Here is a 16,736-nt window from a genome sequence, read left to right as displayed (position 1 = left end):
ATTGAACAAGAAAATTGTACAAGGAAACAAGGCTGAAATGTGATTAAAATGGGAGCAACTTGGGTAGTTTATAAGGCTGAAACAACATGGAAGTCAAATACAATTGTGAGTCAGGGAGGAGGTTTATGTATAAACGAATGTATTAAATAGAGAGAGGACAAAGGGAAGCTGGAAGAAGGTGCTGAATGGGACGTGGAGAGCTTCAATTCAAACATGGGAGATGGCAGCCCGAAGAAGATGAAGGGGGAGGAAGACCTTCTTTTACAGCTTATACAAGTCGAAAATGGAGGGGTCTATAGTTTTTTAATGTGATGCCTTTTTTTAATATCAAATATAAAACTGACCATCTAATTATATTTGTGTGCCTAATTTACACAATACAGCCCACCTTTCATTCTCGATTTGCTTTGATTTATAACAATTGGCCAAATCAGACTCCCCCCCCCCCAAAAAAAACATATGTACTACCCTGTTCCTCAATAAAAAAAATAGTTAATTAATTTGAGTTGATTAAAAAAATTTGTTAAATTCGTTATTTATAATAATTAAATATTTTATTTTATCTAAAATACCTTATTAATCATATGTATTAGTTAGAACGTAACTAATATTTGACAGAACCTTTAACATATACAACTACTAAAAAAATTACTTTAAAAAAATAACTAAATATGAGAAACAAAATAGATTTGAATATTATATTTAAAACCAAATTGAATGTCAAATTAGTTCTTATATTAATGATGTAGTAGGTTTTTTTTCCCCTTTTTGGTAAAGGGAAAAAGAGCAAAGAAAATTAAAAAGAAAGGAAAATTACAAATAAAAACCCTCCAATATATAAAATTGCGATTTGGGATCCTGAATTTGAAAAATAGCAAATAAAAATTGAGTCCCACTTTTGCAAATACAAAATATAGGTGAAATGTCTAAAATGTCCCTAAACTAAATTGTGATTTGGTCTACTAAAATTGTTGTTCGTTAAAATAAACTTGTCATTTCTCATAGTCAACTCGTCATTTGGTATACCCTCAGTCAAGTTGTGATTTTACCTACTGAAGTTGTCATTCGTCAAAGTAAACTTATTATTTCCCATAATCAACTTGTCATTTGACTGAGAGGCATTTCAAACATTTCACCATGATTTTATATTTGCAAAAATAGGACTAAGTCTTTATTTGCTATTTTTCAAATTTAAGATCCTAAATCGTAATTTTATATATTGGGGGTCTTTATTTGTAATTGTCTCTAAAAAGAAGCTATAAGTCTGATTACGTGTAGATTTGAGAATCTAACATAATTAAATTTTTAAACTGAAACAAATAAAGGGCGTACTAACATTACTGCTATGCACTGAAGCCAACTCACTGTCTCCTAACACACAGAGGGCACCTCAGGCCCATAAATTGGAAGGGGGGGGGGGGAATACATAGGTCTCCTATTTCTTTCTTTCTTTCTTTGTTTTTTTGACAGAGGGTTTTCTTTCTTTTTCTTTGGCCGCACTAACTAAGCACTGTGTGCCGAAAAGCTGTGAAATTCACCAGTCCAGTATAATATTTCGAGAAAGATACAGTTTATCGATGTATTCTATAACTGGTAGCGAGGCATTGATGTACCTTCTCATTTTCTTTTCAGCTGATTGATCTGTAATAACATTTATCATAGCGTAAGGTCTCAAGAAGAATCTAATAAAACCGACATAGCACAAAGTTACTATTGCTAAAGCATAAAATCGTTCGTTTCACAACAAATGCATAGTTACAAGAGGAAAATAAAAAGGAAATAAACACAACTATCATCGATATTGCGATCTCTAAAAATGATAAATAACGATTAATGATTGATTCAAAACTAAATCTAAAGGAAACCATCAAAATAGCGGGACTTTGAAGGATTGGTAAAAGCTCTCATTCTTCTGTTCTTTTTTTTTTTTTTTTGGGGGGGGGGGATATCTGGATTCCTTTTCACCATTCTCAACAATCCAAATTTACTCTCAGTTCAGTCTTTTTTCTTTAAGCGAAAAATGGAAAAACTAGGGCTTTCTGTTGGAGCAATATAGATGATTCAAAGAATTCAAAGAAAGATTTTTTAGTCGTCACGTCTTCTAATAGCACTTTAATGAATAAAGCCAAAAGGTAACTGCAAATATTAGATAATTCAGTCCATGTGTGTGTATAAACTTCCTATAAGACATGCACCGTACATAATAACATTGACGTGAGCTTACCTGTTTCATTGAGCCTTTCCAACAGTTGGTCCCTCGTTGGAAGTGTATACATCCCAGCAGCAACGGCAGTTCTTACTGCCCATGTGTGATATGGTGCACAAACCTGTGCATAAGCTGTTGAAGCTACCTCTCTTAATGAGTTGTCACTGAAAATGAGAAAATCATAAATCAGATGTCACCATCATCCATCGGACCTATGAATACTTCAGTATCTGTATGCATTACCAAAATAACTTGGCAGACGAATAATTATGAAGTTTTAACAGAAGAGACAGACATGGCTATGTAGAAGGAGCGGGAGAACCATACAATGGTATAATGCAATGCAATGTAAGACAGCTTTCCCAATTATTACCAAATAACACATCTTCATCACACATTTATTTTTTAACACATTTCACAAAACGGACATAAACATTCAAAGCTGAAGTATCAGCTTCAAGAAACTACTTGTCAAGCAAGAATGCTGTCATAAAACAAGGGAAGTAGAAATTAAGCGAGAAGAGAGATTCCTCTATGGCGTGAAATTGTATTTTACAAAGTAAGAGCTTTCCACAAATCATATTTAAACTAGATTGAAGAATTTCTAATATTTTCCATTGAGACTGTTCTTGGAGTTATCGATCATATGACTGCATTCATGTAAAGAACTGTCAGGAAAACAATAGCAGTGCCCATTTGTGTCTTGAAAATTTTCCAGAAGGTGCTCTTCATTTTGAAAATTTCAGAAACAGGGGAACACATTTCATATCATACAAATTATTCAGCTTGTTATATGCATCTTATTCTTGCAGAACAAAAAGGATATTCTGAATAAAAATGGTAAATCTGTAAAGAGGTTTGCATACTCAGTAGACAAAAAATTTTCAAATATAGCTCTGATGAGATCAAGTCCCTGTCGAACTCTACGCAGATTACGCGAAAAGCTTCCTGCTGTTTTGACTGTATTATGTGCAATATCATGATCAAGGATATCACCTAGAGTATCAAAACTCTTCGATGCTTCCAGAAGTCCATGTAGCTGCATATATCAATCAAATCACTGAAACCAATATAAAAATGCAAAAAAGAGAGCCTACAGATTTGTAGATTGCAACATGTGGAAGTAAACATGATGCCATGAAAGCATGAACGTAACAAGATCCTTGTTGATTCAGCATGTTGATGAATAAAGATACACCAAACTCGATATCTTCCTCTTCTAACTACACGTTTGGTTGTTAAACTATCAAGTTATACATAGTCCTCTTGTCACTTGCAAATATTAGTCAGAGTCATTTAGTTATACAAGTCGTAACACCTCATGGCGCAGTAAAGGTAACGTCCATCAATTTCAAATGTTACGCCAAAACGCATGGCAATGCAAAATATAGCAATACTTCCATCACACCACGCACCTGAATTTCCGCTTAGACCACCCCCCCCCCAAAAAAAAAAAAAAGGAATGGGCGCCAGAGCCCGGAGATCAGTTTCAACGCTATGTTTTCCGACTCCAACTTCAAATATATCATGTAAATCCACAAGAAGAAAGAAACATAAATACACAAGAAAAAATAGATACCTATGATCATAACCACTTCTCAGCCCCAGACAAGTTGAAACTCTGTTTTTTTCCCCCCTCATTTTTTACCAGCAAAACCAAGGACACGTTTCTCACTTCAAACTCGTCAGGTATTAATCCATCAATCCATGAGAAGAGCATCAAATGCTCAACAAGAACATAAACCCAAGGAGAAAAAAGGACAACGAACCTTGGCGATATATTCCAACTCAGCGAACTTGAAAGCGAGGCCGAGGCTATTAAATAGAAAAGACACCAGATGGCAAGCCTGGCAAAAGTTGTCCAACCGAAGCATTTCTTGTCCCATGGACCCATTTAAGCGACCCTTGAGCCTCTTTGCGAGCTCCTCGAAGGCGTCGGCCATGGAGGATAGAGGCATCGTCGCTGAATCCAGTGGCGTAAGCTCATCATGGATAATTTCCCCATTGAACATCTTCAAAATCCACCGCCACAATTAGTTCCCTTCCTCTGTTCTTAAGAAAAGAGCAAACATTGTGGAGATGTCCCGAGAGCGATAAAGGAAACGGAAACAAAAGATCCAAATTCGTTGAAATGACAAAAGTGGAAATCGTTGATGAGATATTTTGGCAGTTAGAAGGTTCCCTAAGGATGCGCTGAGCCTGAGGTAGGAACCAGGAAACCCGCCAAATTTTCATGAAGCAGAGATAGAGAAAACGCTGAGAAACGACCACCTCCAGCGCATCAATGGGGGTTCGCGCCGTTCCATCACGGGGAGTGGGGACAGACACGAAGCGGTGTGGATCGTCGATAGGCCCAATAAGAATATAGGGGTCGAGGAAAAGCCCAATTGTTCACAGATGTGGTTATGAGAATGAATCTTTTGAAGTTGAGAATTGAGATTCATGAATTTCCATGAGGATTTCTTTTTTCCAAGGTTATATTTTAACTGCTTTATCTTTTTTTCCCCCAACAAAACATAAAATCATGTATAGTTCCTTGTTTTTGTTTGATTTTTAGCTATGGGAAAAATAACCAATAATAATGACTTCGTTAAAGATCGCATCGCATATTCTTTTTTTGTCTACATATGTTATACTATCTGTCCTAATTATAAGAGCTAGTTGATTAATTTGAGGAGATTAAGAAAATAAATTAATTTAGTTATTTATAATAAATGGGTGTTGTCTTTTTAAAATATCCTTACTAATCAAGTATATTGCTAAGAATTACTATTATTAGAAGGACTATCTTTAGAAAAAATACATAAATATAAGAGGCAAAGTGGATTAGGGTCTTATATTAAGATAGAGGTAGTATATTTCTAAATTTTAAAGAATAAAAAAAACAAGGAGAATAAATATTAAAAGATCTTATATTTGTCCTTAACGTTTTTTATCTTCTTTATGAGGATATCAAATGGGGTTCCCTGCTTCAACTCAAAGCTGTCTCTGCTGCAAAACCGAGAAATTGAAACCTATACCATCTGGCTTCAAGGTTACTCTTCATTGGATTTCTTCCATAGCCGAACTAGAGAAATTCAGAACTGAACAGATTAAAACAGCGATGATACAGGCAATAGTAAGAACATCGTTTTACAGTTTCCTATTAGTAACGTATATTATTTATTTACGATACAAATGTTCACCTAACAACCTCCTCTATAAAGCGTAAAATCACCAGAATAAACGTAAGAGAAACTACTCCAACCTGACATTTGTGCCAGTTAATCTGGAGATCATCTATTTTAACGAAAAAGTAAGAAAATCCGAGTCACTGAGTCAACTATATAAAAGCTTGAATCAGATTTTGCCGGCAAGCTCAATCTGGTTCTCATCAGAACTATCTCCATCCTCTTTAGTATGGACCTGAATTGGCTTATAAACATAGGCTTTGGCGCAACATAGGTAATAAGCGAAGTTAACAATTTGCAGTAACGTAATGAGCCAGTAGAAGTACTCCAACTTGCCTTTGTTCAGATTATGATCAGGAAGCCAATTTGATCCATCAGGCTTACGACTGAACCTATGAACCAATGAAACCAGAAGAGTACTCACGTAGTTCCCTGCCGCAATTGAAGTCCAAAACAAAGCCATGGAAGTACTCCTCATGCTCTCAGGAGCTTGGTCATAGAAAAACTCCAAGTGCCCTATCGACATGAAAGCTTCAGCCATTCCATGGAGGCTATACTGCGGCACAAGCCAGAACACAGAGATAGCTTCTCCGGCGGCGGCTCCTCCCTTGCGTTTCATTTCGACGAGGCCAGCAATGAGGGTGGCCAAGATGGAGATGACAAAGCCTATGCCCATTCTGTGGAGGAAGGAGATGCCACGGTCGAGGCCAGTGAAGCGGCGGGCGACGGGGATGAAGATGCGGTCGTAGAAGGCGGTGGTGGTGAGCATGGTGAGGATAGTGAAGACGGCCATGGATCCGGCGGGAATTTGGAAGGTGGGGGTGATGTGCCTGTCCATGGTTTTGGCTTGTTGGAGGGAGAAGGTGCTTTGTTGAGCGTAGGCTGTGATGAGGAGGATGCCAGAGGCCCATATTGGGACCATTCTGATTAAGGATTTGAGTTCCTCCACTCTATGAACTGTGTTTAGCCTCCATAAGTTTGGTTTTTTGACCTCGTTCTTGTCCTCTTCGCTCACTATGGCTGCCTTGTCCAGAAATCTGCATTAAGATATTCTTCCAAAATTAGAAACTTTTGCCTCTACTTTTCTTCCTCATACCAAAAAAAAAATCCCATTGCAAAATATGGATATACTAAAATGTCTTGAGATTGAAGCTTTCTGTGTCTTGTACACACAATGGATAGACATGAACAGGACTAGCTCGAGGGTTTTTGACTTTTCGATAGTTTCAGCTTGTTGTATTTGCACATTAAGGCCTGTGACTTCAAAAATGACTTTTGTTAATAACCCCTCTATTACTAAATGTGGGAATTAGTTGAGGAATTATTTTAATCCTAAATACTACCTCCGGTCCTAATTATAAGACCTAGTTGACTAATTTAAGAAAATAAGTTAAGTTAGTTATTTGTAATAAATAAGTGTTGTCATTCCTAAAATATCCTTGCTAATTAAGTGTATTAGCTAGAACTATCATTATTAGAAAGACTATTTTGGGAAAAAAATATAAATATGAGAGACAAAATGGATTGGGATCTTATAATTAGGACCAAATTAAAATCCAAACGGAGTCTTATATTAAAGACCGGAGATAGTATAAAATTTCAATTAATTTTGTCTCACAAATTTACAATTTTTTAAAAATAATCTCATTGATTTTACATACTAAAATGAGTTTTCCTTAATAAAAACAGTTTTTAATGTGAATGATTGAAGGAAATATTTTAGAAAAATTAACATACATTTACTATTAACAACTAACTTAACTAATTTTTTTTTACATAACTCCTTCATTTAGAATTACAGATATTATTTTTTTTGTTTAAATTATACAAAATCCTTTGAGTTTAACTCATTATTAATAATGAATTTTTTGAGCCCTCGTGAGGGCATTAAAGTTTGCTTTAGAACGGGTAGTGTGTTGTTTGTTGTTTCAATAATGAATTTTTGAATTCTAAAAGTTGTACAAAGGTTATGTAAGTCATGATTTGAAATTAAGAAAATTTCATGAAATTCAATTTCTGTTTTAATAATAAAGAGTAAGAAAAAGAACACGCAAAAAATTCAACTTCGTATATTTAAAAAAAATAAATAGTGTTTTTTAATCAATGAAGAATAAATAGTGGGAAAGAAAATCAGTGTTCACAATAAATAAATGAAGGGTACAGAAAAAGTGGATGATTGAGGCTAATGATTGAATCAGCATATCTTCCGACTTCCATGACAAACACGGGAGGAAGGAAAAGTTTTTTTTTATTTAAATATTTAGTTTTATTATTATGGATGGTTATTTTATATTTTAAGATCATATATTATGCAGTATAGAAATATTTATTTTAAAATATCATAAAAATTTGAACCATGCAACATAGGAAGGAACAAAAATTAAAAAAAAAAAAGTATTATGTTTAGGTACTGGGAAGTAGTCGGTGACACGTTGGGAGCAATACCTTAAGGCCATGTTTGGTAAGAGGGATTGATTTTGATGGAATGGGAATGGTAATAGGATTGGGAATGGCAATGGTAATGGGATTGGGAATGGGGTTTTTATTTTATGTTTGGTAGGAGGTAATGTGTGGAAGGAATACATGTATTTATTTTATTTATAATAAGATATATAAAATTAAAAGACTATAATACCCCTCGGTATTTTAGAGCTTAGGACTCCAACATTATACACTCCTCTTCTAATAAAAAGGAAACCGCCTAATCATATATATTGTTTTAAAAATGAATACATTAAATTTTTACTCATTTTACAATAATAAATAAATAAATAATAGATTAAAGAAATGGCTTCCTATCGTATCCCAACAAATTTATATGCAAAAAAAAATAATAATAAAAAAGTCAATGCTTCCTTAAAATTTATCCCGATGAATTATTAATAATTTCTTAAAATTATAAAATTTTTATTAGAAAAAGTTATAACTAGGTACTTAAAATTATAATTTTCTTAAAATTTAGTAATGCATTTTGAAATTAATAATATGTAAGATCAAAAGATAAGAAGCAAATGACAGTTTTTACTATAATTTTCTGTAATATAAGTTCAAGTAAGATAATCCATATCTCACTTTAAACAGTTATCAAAATATTCCTATCTCAAACAAAATATTTCAAGTCCGTAACAAGATATTCCTGTCTGAAATAAAATATTTCAAGCCTGTAACAAAATATATATTTTGTCTTAACATTATTGTAATATAGGTATTTGTGTCTTTTATGTGTTTTAGTCCCAGGATTCAAATGCATTACCGGGGGGAAGGTGGGATTGTATAATCCCACCAATGTGGCATTGCTCAATCCTAGTAATCTTTAATCCCTCCTACCAAACATGACAAAATCACCCAATCCCTCCTCCAATCCCATGCCCTCCCCCTCAATCCCTCCTACCAAACGTGGCCTAAGAGATTAGGTCCCATTTGATACAAAACACTAAAATGAGGGATAAAAATTGATATCAGAATTGAAAGAGAGTTTAGCAAACGAGATTATTTATTACATGGGATCCGACAAACTCATGTATGTAGAATTGGAAAATACTATAGGGAGAAGTAGTATTTCCCAATCCTATCTTCATGGGTTTGCCTAATCTTATGTAACAAATAATTATTTATACTAAATACTTTTTAATGATTTTTTTCAGTTACAATCACGGTTCCTATCTCTTATTTTTAATATTTCGTATCAAAAGGACCTTAATGTACAATTCCAGGATATTGTGAGCCATTTATCTGTCACATCAAACCTACTTTGATACTTATATTTCTTCATCATACCTTTAATATAAAAACGAGGATTAATATAATTTTTTGTCTCTCAAGTTTGTACTCATTTTGTTTGGTTTCTGAAGTTTCAAATCATAAGTTTTGCTATCAAGAGGTAAAATAATCCAAGTTTTTATTAGATTATAGGAACCAATGTTTTAAATAAAAAAAACTTGATGGATCAAAACCTATGATTTGTAATTTGAGGGACCAAAACTAAAATTAAGACAAACTTAAAGGACTAAAATTTGTATTAACCCTTAATTATTACTTAGTTAATTTGATCCAGTTAAGAAATTCAAATTCAAATATAAAAGTACCTAAACCGGTTCTGTCTAGATTATATATTGGGTAAATTAGTTTGAAAAAAATAATAAATATAATAGATAAAATGAATTAAGATTCCATATCTAAAACGAAATTTAACCTTAGATCTAATGTTAAGAAGGAGAGATTGAAATGACTTACTTGAACTGTTGAGAATGGAGAAGCTTGCCTTCCAAAGAAATGGAGGCGTCCAGTTCATGGTTTTGGTACAGTAATGTAGAGTCTGCCACATGCTGGAGCTTTCTCTTCCTGAATGCAGCCACACCCACTTGGACCAATCGGGTAAACGGGCTCCCATCCGGATCCAAGTGTCGGTAAAGCGGGTACCCGACAACGAAGGTGATAATCGACAGCAACATGGCTATGGTGGGGATTCCTAGGCCCCATCCCCATCCTACATTATCTTGAATGTAAACAATCACAGTAACAGCCACTAGTGTTGCTGTTCCCATGACAAAATAGTACCAGTTGAAGTAGGTCCACGTCTTTGTCCCTTGCTCCGGATCCGATTCATCAAACTGGTCCCCCCCGAACGCCACCACGCACGGCCGGATCCCACCCGCCCCGAGTGCCCCTAGCAGCAAAGACCCATACAGTACTGCCAGCTGCCCGGAGTCAGCTTCTTGACAGACCTCCGTACCTTCTTCACAGGGCGAGGGCCTTAGTTGTGGAAGCACTGCTGATAATGTTAGACTTATCATCCCCTGCAATGATACCAACTTGAAATTACAAGCAGAATCAAATCCACGACCTTTCTTGTGAGAGAGAGGTTTCATGTCACTAGCGTATATATAACGCCAGTGGATGAGAGTGAGAGAGAAAGAGGGTAGTTTACTATTTGGTAGAAAAGGGAAGCGAGAGTTATAGTCCAGAATTTGCCAGCATAAGAGTCTGCGAGGAAGGCACCAAGCAAAGGGGTCAAGCTTGCAGTTCCATTGAAGTTGGTGATTGTGTTGGCTGCTTTGGTTAATGGCAGATGAAGCTGTGTTGTCAGGTAGCTTATCATGTTTGTACTGAAACCCACCACTGCTAGCTTCTCACACGCATCATTAGCTTCACAGAACAAATTCAAAAACCCATTAACTAAAAGCTTAATAGGATAGATGTGAAGAAAAAACTCAATCTTTCTGAGAGAATTCAAACATAATATATACACACATTCTCAGCAAGTATCGTGGTTTATCTGATAAAAATAGAAATTTGAGGATGCGGAAGAAACTTAACCACCTTGAAATATGTGGTACCGGAAAATGCAAGAGAGAAGTGTTGAGAAGCTTACCAAAGATGAAGGGCAGTGTGAGGAGGCCTCCCTTTTTGATTCTTTTAACATGGCTGCTGTGATCTTCCTGCTCCATCTTGGATATATTGTATGGTTTAACTTGCTTGTGCATATAAATTGGAAGAAGCCTAAGTATTTATAGGCCAAAGTTTGTAGTAGATGTGGAGGAGAGTGGGGGCCGTGGAGTCGCAATTATTAGAGCTGCTAAAGCCTAGGAACCGTTCACACGCGTGACTCTTTTATAGCTAGTAGTGTGTTGGCTATAAAATAAAGATATCTTCTTATTTATGCAATAATTTATTTACGTTTCAATCCAGAGGGAAGAAATTTGCAAATAAACCACAAAAGTGTGAGGCATTGTGTCAAGGACCCGTGACACAATTTGCTTCTTTTTTTGTCCTAAGTATATTGAAAAAGATCAGTATGGATTCAATGAAATGAAGATTAATCTGATCGGCCATCAAAGAAATAGTGGAATTTCTCCCCTATCCAAAGGGCGTTGGTCGGGCTCATATCAATGTTCTAAATTGGGGGATATTCTTTACAATTTTGCTTAGACGAAAAGAGAAAATGAGAAGAAGAAAAAGGAAAAAAAAAATGTTCTCTCACTCTATATATATATTAGGAGATGATAAGCAAGGGGGAAAAATACAGACAAAAGGAAAGTAATTGATTTTACAATGACAATAGCATTCATATAGAAAATATTGTGCATCAAGCCTCTTTCTTTCCTTCAGGGAAATTTTGAAATGTTTAATTTCTTATCCAAAACCTTTTTCAAAACGAAAAATTACAGGGAGAAAATATGTACGTCTCATATATTATTCTTTTCCTCCTCTAATTTTTTTTTATTTTCTCTTTCTATCCAAACAAGAAAATATCTATTTTCTCTTACAGTTTTGTCTTACACTCTTTTCTTTTTTTATTTAAAGAAATGTCAGTAAAACAATAAACTTATGTTGGTATGAGGGGTGAAATCAAAATATCCACAAGTACATTATTTTGTATTCTTTACTTTTTCTCTGATTTCTCTCACAAGTTGCGCAAGGTAGCACGTTGATATAATAGTGAAATTCAATTTCCCTATCTTCAACCGAATTCTCTTCTTTGACCTTTGGTTTATTAGAGCCAGGAAATAAATGGACATGACAATTTTTTTTTTCTTCATTTTTAATTTGTTCTCTCTTTTAAATGATGGATGCCGCATTCACACTTCTGCCAAAGATTCTTTAAACTTGCTAAGCTCTCTTGCTCTTGAAGTGTCAAGGTTTTTCCCCTCATCTTATTTTGGCATTGAGACTCCATCTTTTAAAAGGAAGGAAAAAATTTTCTTTTCCCAATACAGAGAAGAGGCTAAACGTTTGAAAAATAATTCAAGAGACAACCAATATAGGCTAACATGCCCACAATCTAATTCATAACACATAAGTCGTAGATCCCTTAATCCCAAGGCAGACTAGAGCAAAATCATGAAATTTGCTTATATTCATGCAACAACTATGTTTATCAACTTTATCAAAATTTATTGGCTTATCTAAATATATAGTCATCAAAGACTGATTAATCATCGCGCATAACTAACCCTTTTAATTTTTTCTCCACAGACAAAATAAGTGTTGTCTATTGTGCTACCTCTTAATGAGGTTGAGTGCTTCATTAGAGTACACAAAACTTGACTTTTCTACGTATTCCTATGAGCTCTATCTCAACACATTATCACATGTGTTAAAGTCAAGTTGTTCTAATAGGTATACCAGCCGTTATATTTAAATGAGGTTTTAAACTGGAGTTTGATATTAACATATTTGTATATGGGAGGGAGTGTTTAGTTCCATAAAAAAAAAATTTTTTTAAATGTTCTCATCTACATTGCCCATCCCATCCTCGATTAGGTGACGCCTCCTTTATAAACTAAATAATATAATTTTTAAAATATAAATTAGTTGATAATATTATATTAGAATACGGTATTAGAAAGGTATGCATGGCGTTACTTTTTCTTTATAAATCTTCCCTTTCTTTCTTCTTTTTCCTGAAATCTTTAAAAAGTTTTACAATATAAAATTATTCCTTCCTATGTATTGCTCCATACACCAGGTGAAACAGCTCTTCAACAGCCACTAGCAATATCTTGAATGTCATATTGACAATAAATTAAGTTATATTATTGTTTTTAAAATAACAAAAACAAAAAGTGTTAAAGCAGCACAATGAGTTATGTTAACTTTTAAAAGACAACATAGAGATTACAAAGCCTCATTCTCTTTACGGTAAAAAAAAAATGACAACATGAATTATAAAAGAAGAATGATGGCTAGGTTCTAGATGATGAACTTAATGATATAGTTAGCTTTTCATAATATTTCACCTAAAGACAAGTTATACAACTTAATTCAGATATTTTGTGATTTGAAACTAAAAATCTCGCATTTTGTTAACTATGAAAAATGATATTTACTACTGACTTTTTAATAAAATTTGTTTGGACTTAATTGTTATTAAATTCATATTTTAGGACGTAATTACACTCAATTTGTTCCAGAGAAAGTGATCTGCAGAAACTATGGGAAGTTAGGAATTACAGCTTTTTCATTAATTATACTTATACAACAAAAGGTATTTTAGCAATTATATTGTTTATATTATAGTTATTCGAGCTATAGGTATTCACACTTGGAAAAATTTCCCCGTTTTTTAATACATTTTATTTTATAATAAATCTGATTTTGCTTTTGTCTAATTCTTTTTGAAAGAAATTAATCCTTTTTTTGGAAAAAAAATATTTTTTTGGCCAAATTTTTAAAAAAAATCGAGGAAAGTGGAATTGGATTTGAGGATTTGATAAGGTAAATGATGAGGTTGGACGGTTTGTGAATAATTGCAAATTAGGGACTTAATGATTATGCCTTCCATTATTATTTCTCGTTTCCGTGACACTCCCAAACTCCGCAACCACCACATCCATCTTCTTCTTCTTTTTTCGTTTTTTCAATCTCTTTTTCTTCTTTAATCATATGCTAGTCTAAACATCACAGACAACTCTGTTTATAAAATTTTAGTTAACATATTAAATATTTTAAATTGACTTCATTATCAAGAGAGGTTCACATCTATATTAATGTGCCCCCAAAATATCAATATAAATATTAAAAATATATTAAAAGTAATGTAGGAAATTATACTGTCAACCGATAATGAAAATCACAACTCATTTTGGATTTTGTATGAAATAGATGAAACTCACTCTACTATCCTATTATCTTATGTCTCTCCATATCTAAATGAAAAAATGAATTCAGAGAATATGATTTTGTTTTAATTAAACATGAGTCATATATATATTCCCGGGAAAAAGAGGCAAAAGCAAATATTATTTACAACATATAAACAATATCTGAACTGTAATATTGTGTATTTAATTTTCTAATAATTACCTAATATTCGCACTTTTGTCCCAATTGAAGGCGTACCCAATTAATTACCAGAATTTTTAAAAACCTTAGTTGTTAAGGGGGAAAAACATCATTAAAGCAACTTTGTCTAAATCTACCTCGGCCTTCACTTTCCTACCATATTGATAAATGTGGATGGGGCCTTCTCTTTTGCGTCGAACGTCGCTGCAAGTGGCGGACTACTGCGGAACGAGAATGGGTCCTTCATACGAGGGTTCATGTTTCGCCCCTATGAAGGTGATGGCTTATCTGCAGAACTTTGGGGGTGTGTACATGGTCTCAAACTCGCATGGGATATGGGGTACAGACAAGTTATGCCTGAGACGGACTCGGCAGAAGCCTTAAACCTGATTACAGCAGAGACTAATGAACTGCATGCTGATTGTGAAATCATCAGAGAAGCCAAAGGTGTTATATGAGCGGAGAATGGGCTGCAGATATTACACATGTGAGGCGTGAAGTGAATAAAGCAGCTGACTGGTTGGCAAAGAAGAGCTTGACTGCGCAACCGGGTTTCATCTAGCGTTGCAAGAGTTTATACAAAAAGAAGAATGTCAAGGATTGGAACCTTATCAACATAACCAAAGAAAGTATCCGTTCCTCTATCTTTTTATATTTGAAGTTGAAGATGAAAACAAGAAAACCGCATATTGCTTTAATTTTCATAAATATTCCCTCCATTATTCTAAATATAAGAATTTGTTGAAGTGCGAAAGCTTAGAGTTTGCTCCGAAGTTGGTTGCTGAAGGTGAGGTGATTATATATATGTAGATGTGGTGAACATTTTCAGACCGCTAGGAAAGACTAGGAAATATGTATTTCTGTAAATCAGTTATTTGATTCTTATGTTTATTTTTTAAAAAAAACTATCTCCTTTAATTACATTCGCAAACGGTGGGTTCTGTAATTGATTAAAACAAATATACTTTAGAAAAACTAGTACATGTTTATTATAAATAACTAGATTGGTTAATTTTTTAATAGTTGTGAATTAATTATCTGACTCCTAAATAGATTTGGGAACACAAAGTGTACATCAACTTGTCAAATAGATATTTTTTTCATATCTCTTATTAAAAAATAAAGGTTAGTTGGGTATATACGGCCCCATAGAAGAAAACTAGTTCATAATGTTTCAATTATTATCAATTAGTTTCAATATGTGGGCTACTTCCTGGCCATTAAAAAATGTAGGCTACTGTTGATTAAATATGTCAAAGACAAATTATCGCGTGACTTTGTTGATGTTGTCCCAAGGTACAATAAAGCTCTCGCAAAGATTTTGCACGCCGGAAAGGATACCTTTTTCAAGTGGAAAAAATAGTAAGAAAAGCAGCATTGCAAATGGAGACTAAGAGCATGTTTGTTTTTATTCTTTGTTTTGTTGTTCTCAAAATAACTTTATAAAATTATTTTTAAAAACAATTTTTGGGAAGAAAAAAAATTTGTTCAGAAAAAATAAAAAAATCACATTTAAAAAAAATATTTAAAAAATTTACACTTTAACAAGTGTCAGTTGTCACTAGCAGTGATAGGTTGCAAGTAGTAGATAGAAAGAGAAGAAAATTTATCCAATCTTCAAAACAAAAAATAAAAAACACAAGCAAAAACATAAAAAATTATTTTGCCTTCTCAGCTTTTAAAAACATATTACTGTTTCTCTGCTTTTTAAAACAATCAACTGAAAAAAAGTTACTAAACAAGCTTTTTAGTTTTTCTTTTTTTTTTTTAAAAAAAAAACCGTTTTCAAAACAAGAAACCAATCAAACCCTAAATAATTATTGATAAGGATGTCCAATTTCTTAGATTATTCCCAAAATAAGTGCAAACCAAGATGCTCTGCAACGTTGAATAGTTGCGTAAAAAAAATTTGTGGGCATCACTCTCAAATTTACTACGCAATGTTATGCCTCAATTTTATAAATGTTAAGATGTGTTTGGTACAAAGGATTTAGGAAGAAAAGGGAGAGATTTTAATCATTTTCTTTTATTTGACAACACATAAATTTTAAGAGCGGAGGTCTCCTCCCCTCTTTAACCTCCCTTTCAAAATTAAAAGGATTTAGAAGAAAAAAACAATATTTTGCTATGTTATAACTATTATACCCATATTTTGTCATGTTGTGACCATTATGTCTATATTTTGTCATATTATGACCATTATGCACATATCTTAAATAAAATAAGAGTAAAATTATCCACATTAAAATAGTTTTCCCTCCCCTCTCCTCTCTTTTCTTTTCTTTTTTAATAAATCCAAACAAGATAATATTAAAATCCTTCTACTCTCCTCCCCTCCCTTTCCTTCCATTAAAATCCCTCTCCTCCCCTTCCTCTCATTGAGCCAAACATACCCTAAACTTGGATTTCCCCTTGAATAGTTTCTCATTTCCCCCTGAATTTCTTTCACCACACCCTGGATCAGAGTCACATCACGTTATTGAAATAAGAAACTCAATAAACTAATTCGAAGTTTGACTTACACACGATATCCATCCCATTTTCAACGATCTTCAAAACTAATACAGACATTATCA

General features: G+C 33.7%; 2 protein-coding genes across 2 annotated transcripts; both read right to left on the bottom strand.

Annotated features, from left to right (window-relative positions):
• Positions 1-1,271: 1,271 nt before the first annotated feature.
• Positions 1,272-4,454, bottom strand: LOC114726278 (ACD11 homolog protein-like). The gene is made up of 4 exons (XM_028912866.1): positions 3,976-4,454; positions 3,073-3,245; positions 2,225-2,370; positions 1,272-1,641 (listed from the first exon to the last, which is right to left on the bottom strand). The coding sequence occupies exons 1-4, from the start codon at positions 4,216-4,218 to the stop codon at positions 1,535-1,537; spliced, it is 669 nt and encodes a 222-aa protein (XP_028768699.1). The 5' UTR covers positions 4,219-4,454; the 3' UTR covers positions 1,272-1,534.
• An 820-nt stretch (positions 4,455-5,274) lies between these two features.
• LOC114726275 (protein NRT1/ PTR FAMILY 3.1) lies at positions 5,275-10,865 on the bottom strand. Its single transcript, XM_028912862.1, has 4 exons — positions 10,748-10,865; positions 10,304-10,521; positions 9,610-10,172; positions 5,275-6,413 (listed from the first exon to the last, which is right to left on the bottom strand). Exons 1-4 carry the CDS (start codon positions 10,857-10,859, stop codon positions 5,546-5,548), a joined length of 1,761 nt encoding a protein of 586 aa, XP_028768695.1. The 5' UTR covers positions 10,860-10,865; the 3' UTR covers positions 5,275-5,545.
• Positions 10,866-16,736: the final 5,871 nt, after the last annotated feature.

This window comes from Neltuma alba, unplaced genomic scaffold (genome assembly GCF_004799145.2).
Source record: "Neltuma alba isolate B1F8T4 unplaced genomic scaffold, ASM479914v2 tig00012348_pilon, whole genome shotgun sequence".
In the NCBI taxonomy this organism is placed as follows: Eukaryota; Viridiplantae; Streptophyta; class Magnoliopsida; order Fabales; family Fabaceae; genus Neltuma; species Neltuma alba.
The sequence above is the reverse complement of the archived record's forward strand: the minus strand, read 5'-3'. Positions and strand labels throughout refer to the sequence as shown.

Bases quoted from the DNA above. Each gene is read 5' to 3' on its own strand.
- LOC114726278 (XM_028912866.1), bottom strand. From the start codon at position 4,218: ATGTTCAATGGGGAAATTATCCATGATGAGCTTACGCCACTGGATTCA. The intron at 2,371-3,072 runs GTATGCAAACCT...TCTCATTTTCAG, and splicing joins GAAAATTTTTTGTCTACTGA to TGACAACTCATTAAGAGAGG. The intron at 1,642-2,224 runs GTAAGCTCACGT...ATGTTATTACAG, and splicing joins GGAAAGGCTCAATGAAACAG to ATCAATCAGCTGAAAAGAAA.
- LOC114726275 (XM_028912862.1), bottom strand. From the start codon at position 10,859: ATGCACAAGCAAGTTAAACCATACAATATATCCAAGATGGAGCAGGAA. The intron at 10,173-10,303 runs GTAAACTACCCT...GTATCATTGCAG, and splicing joins CTTCCCTTTTCTACCAAATA to GGGATGATAAGTCTAACATT. The intron at 6,414-9,609 runs GTAAGTCATTTC...ATCTTAATGCAG, and splicing joins CTCCATTCTCAACAGTTCAA to ATTTCTGGACAAGGCAGCCA.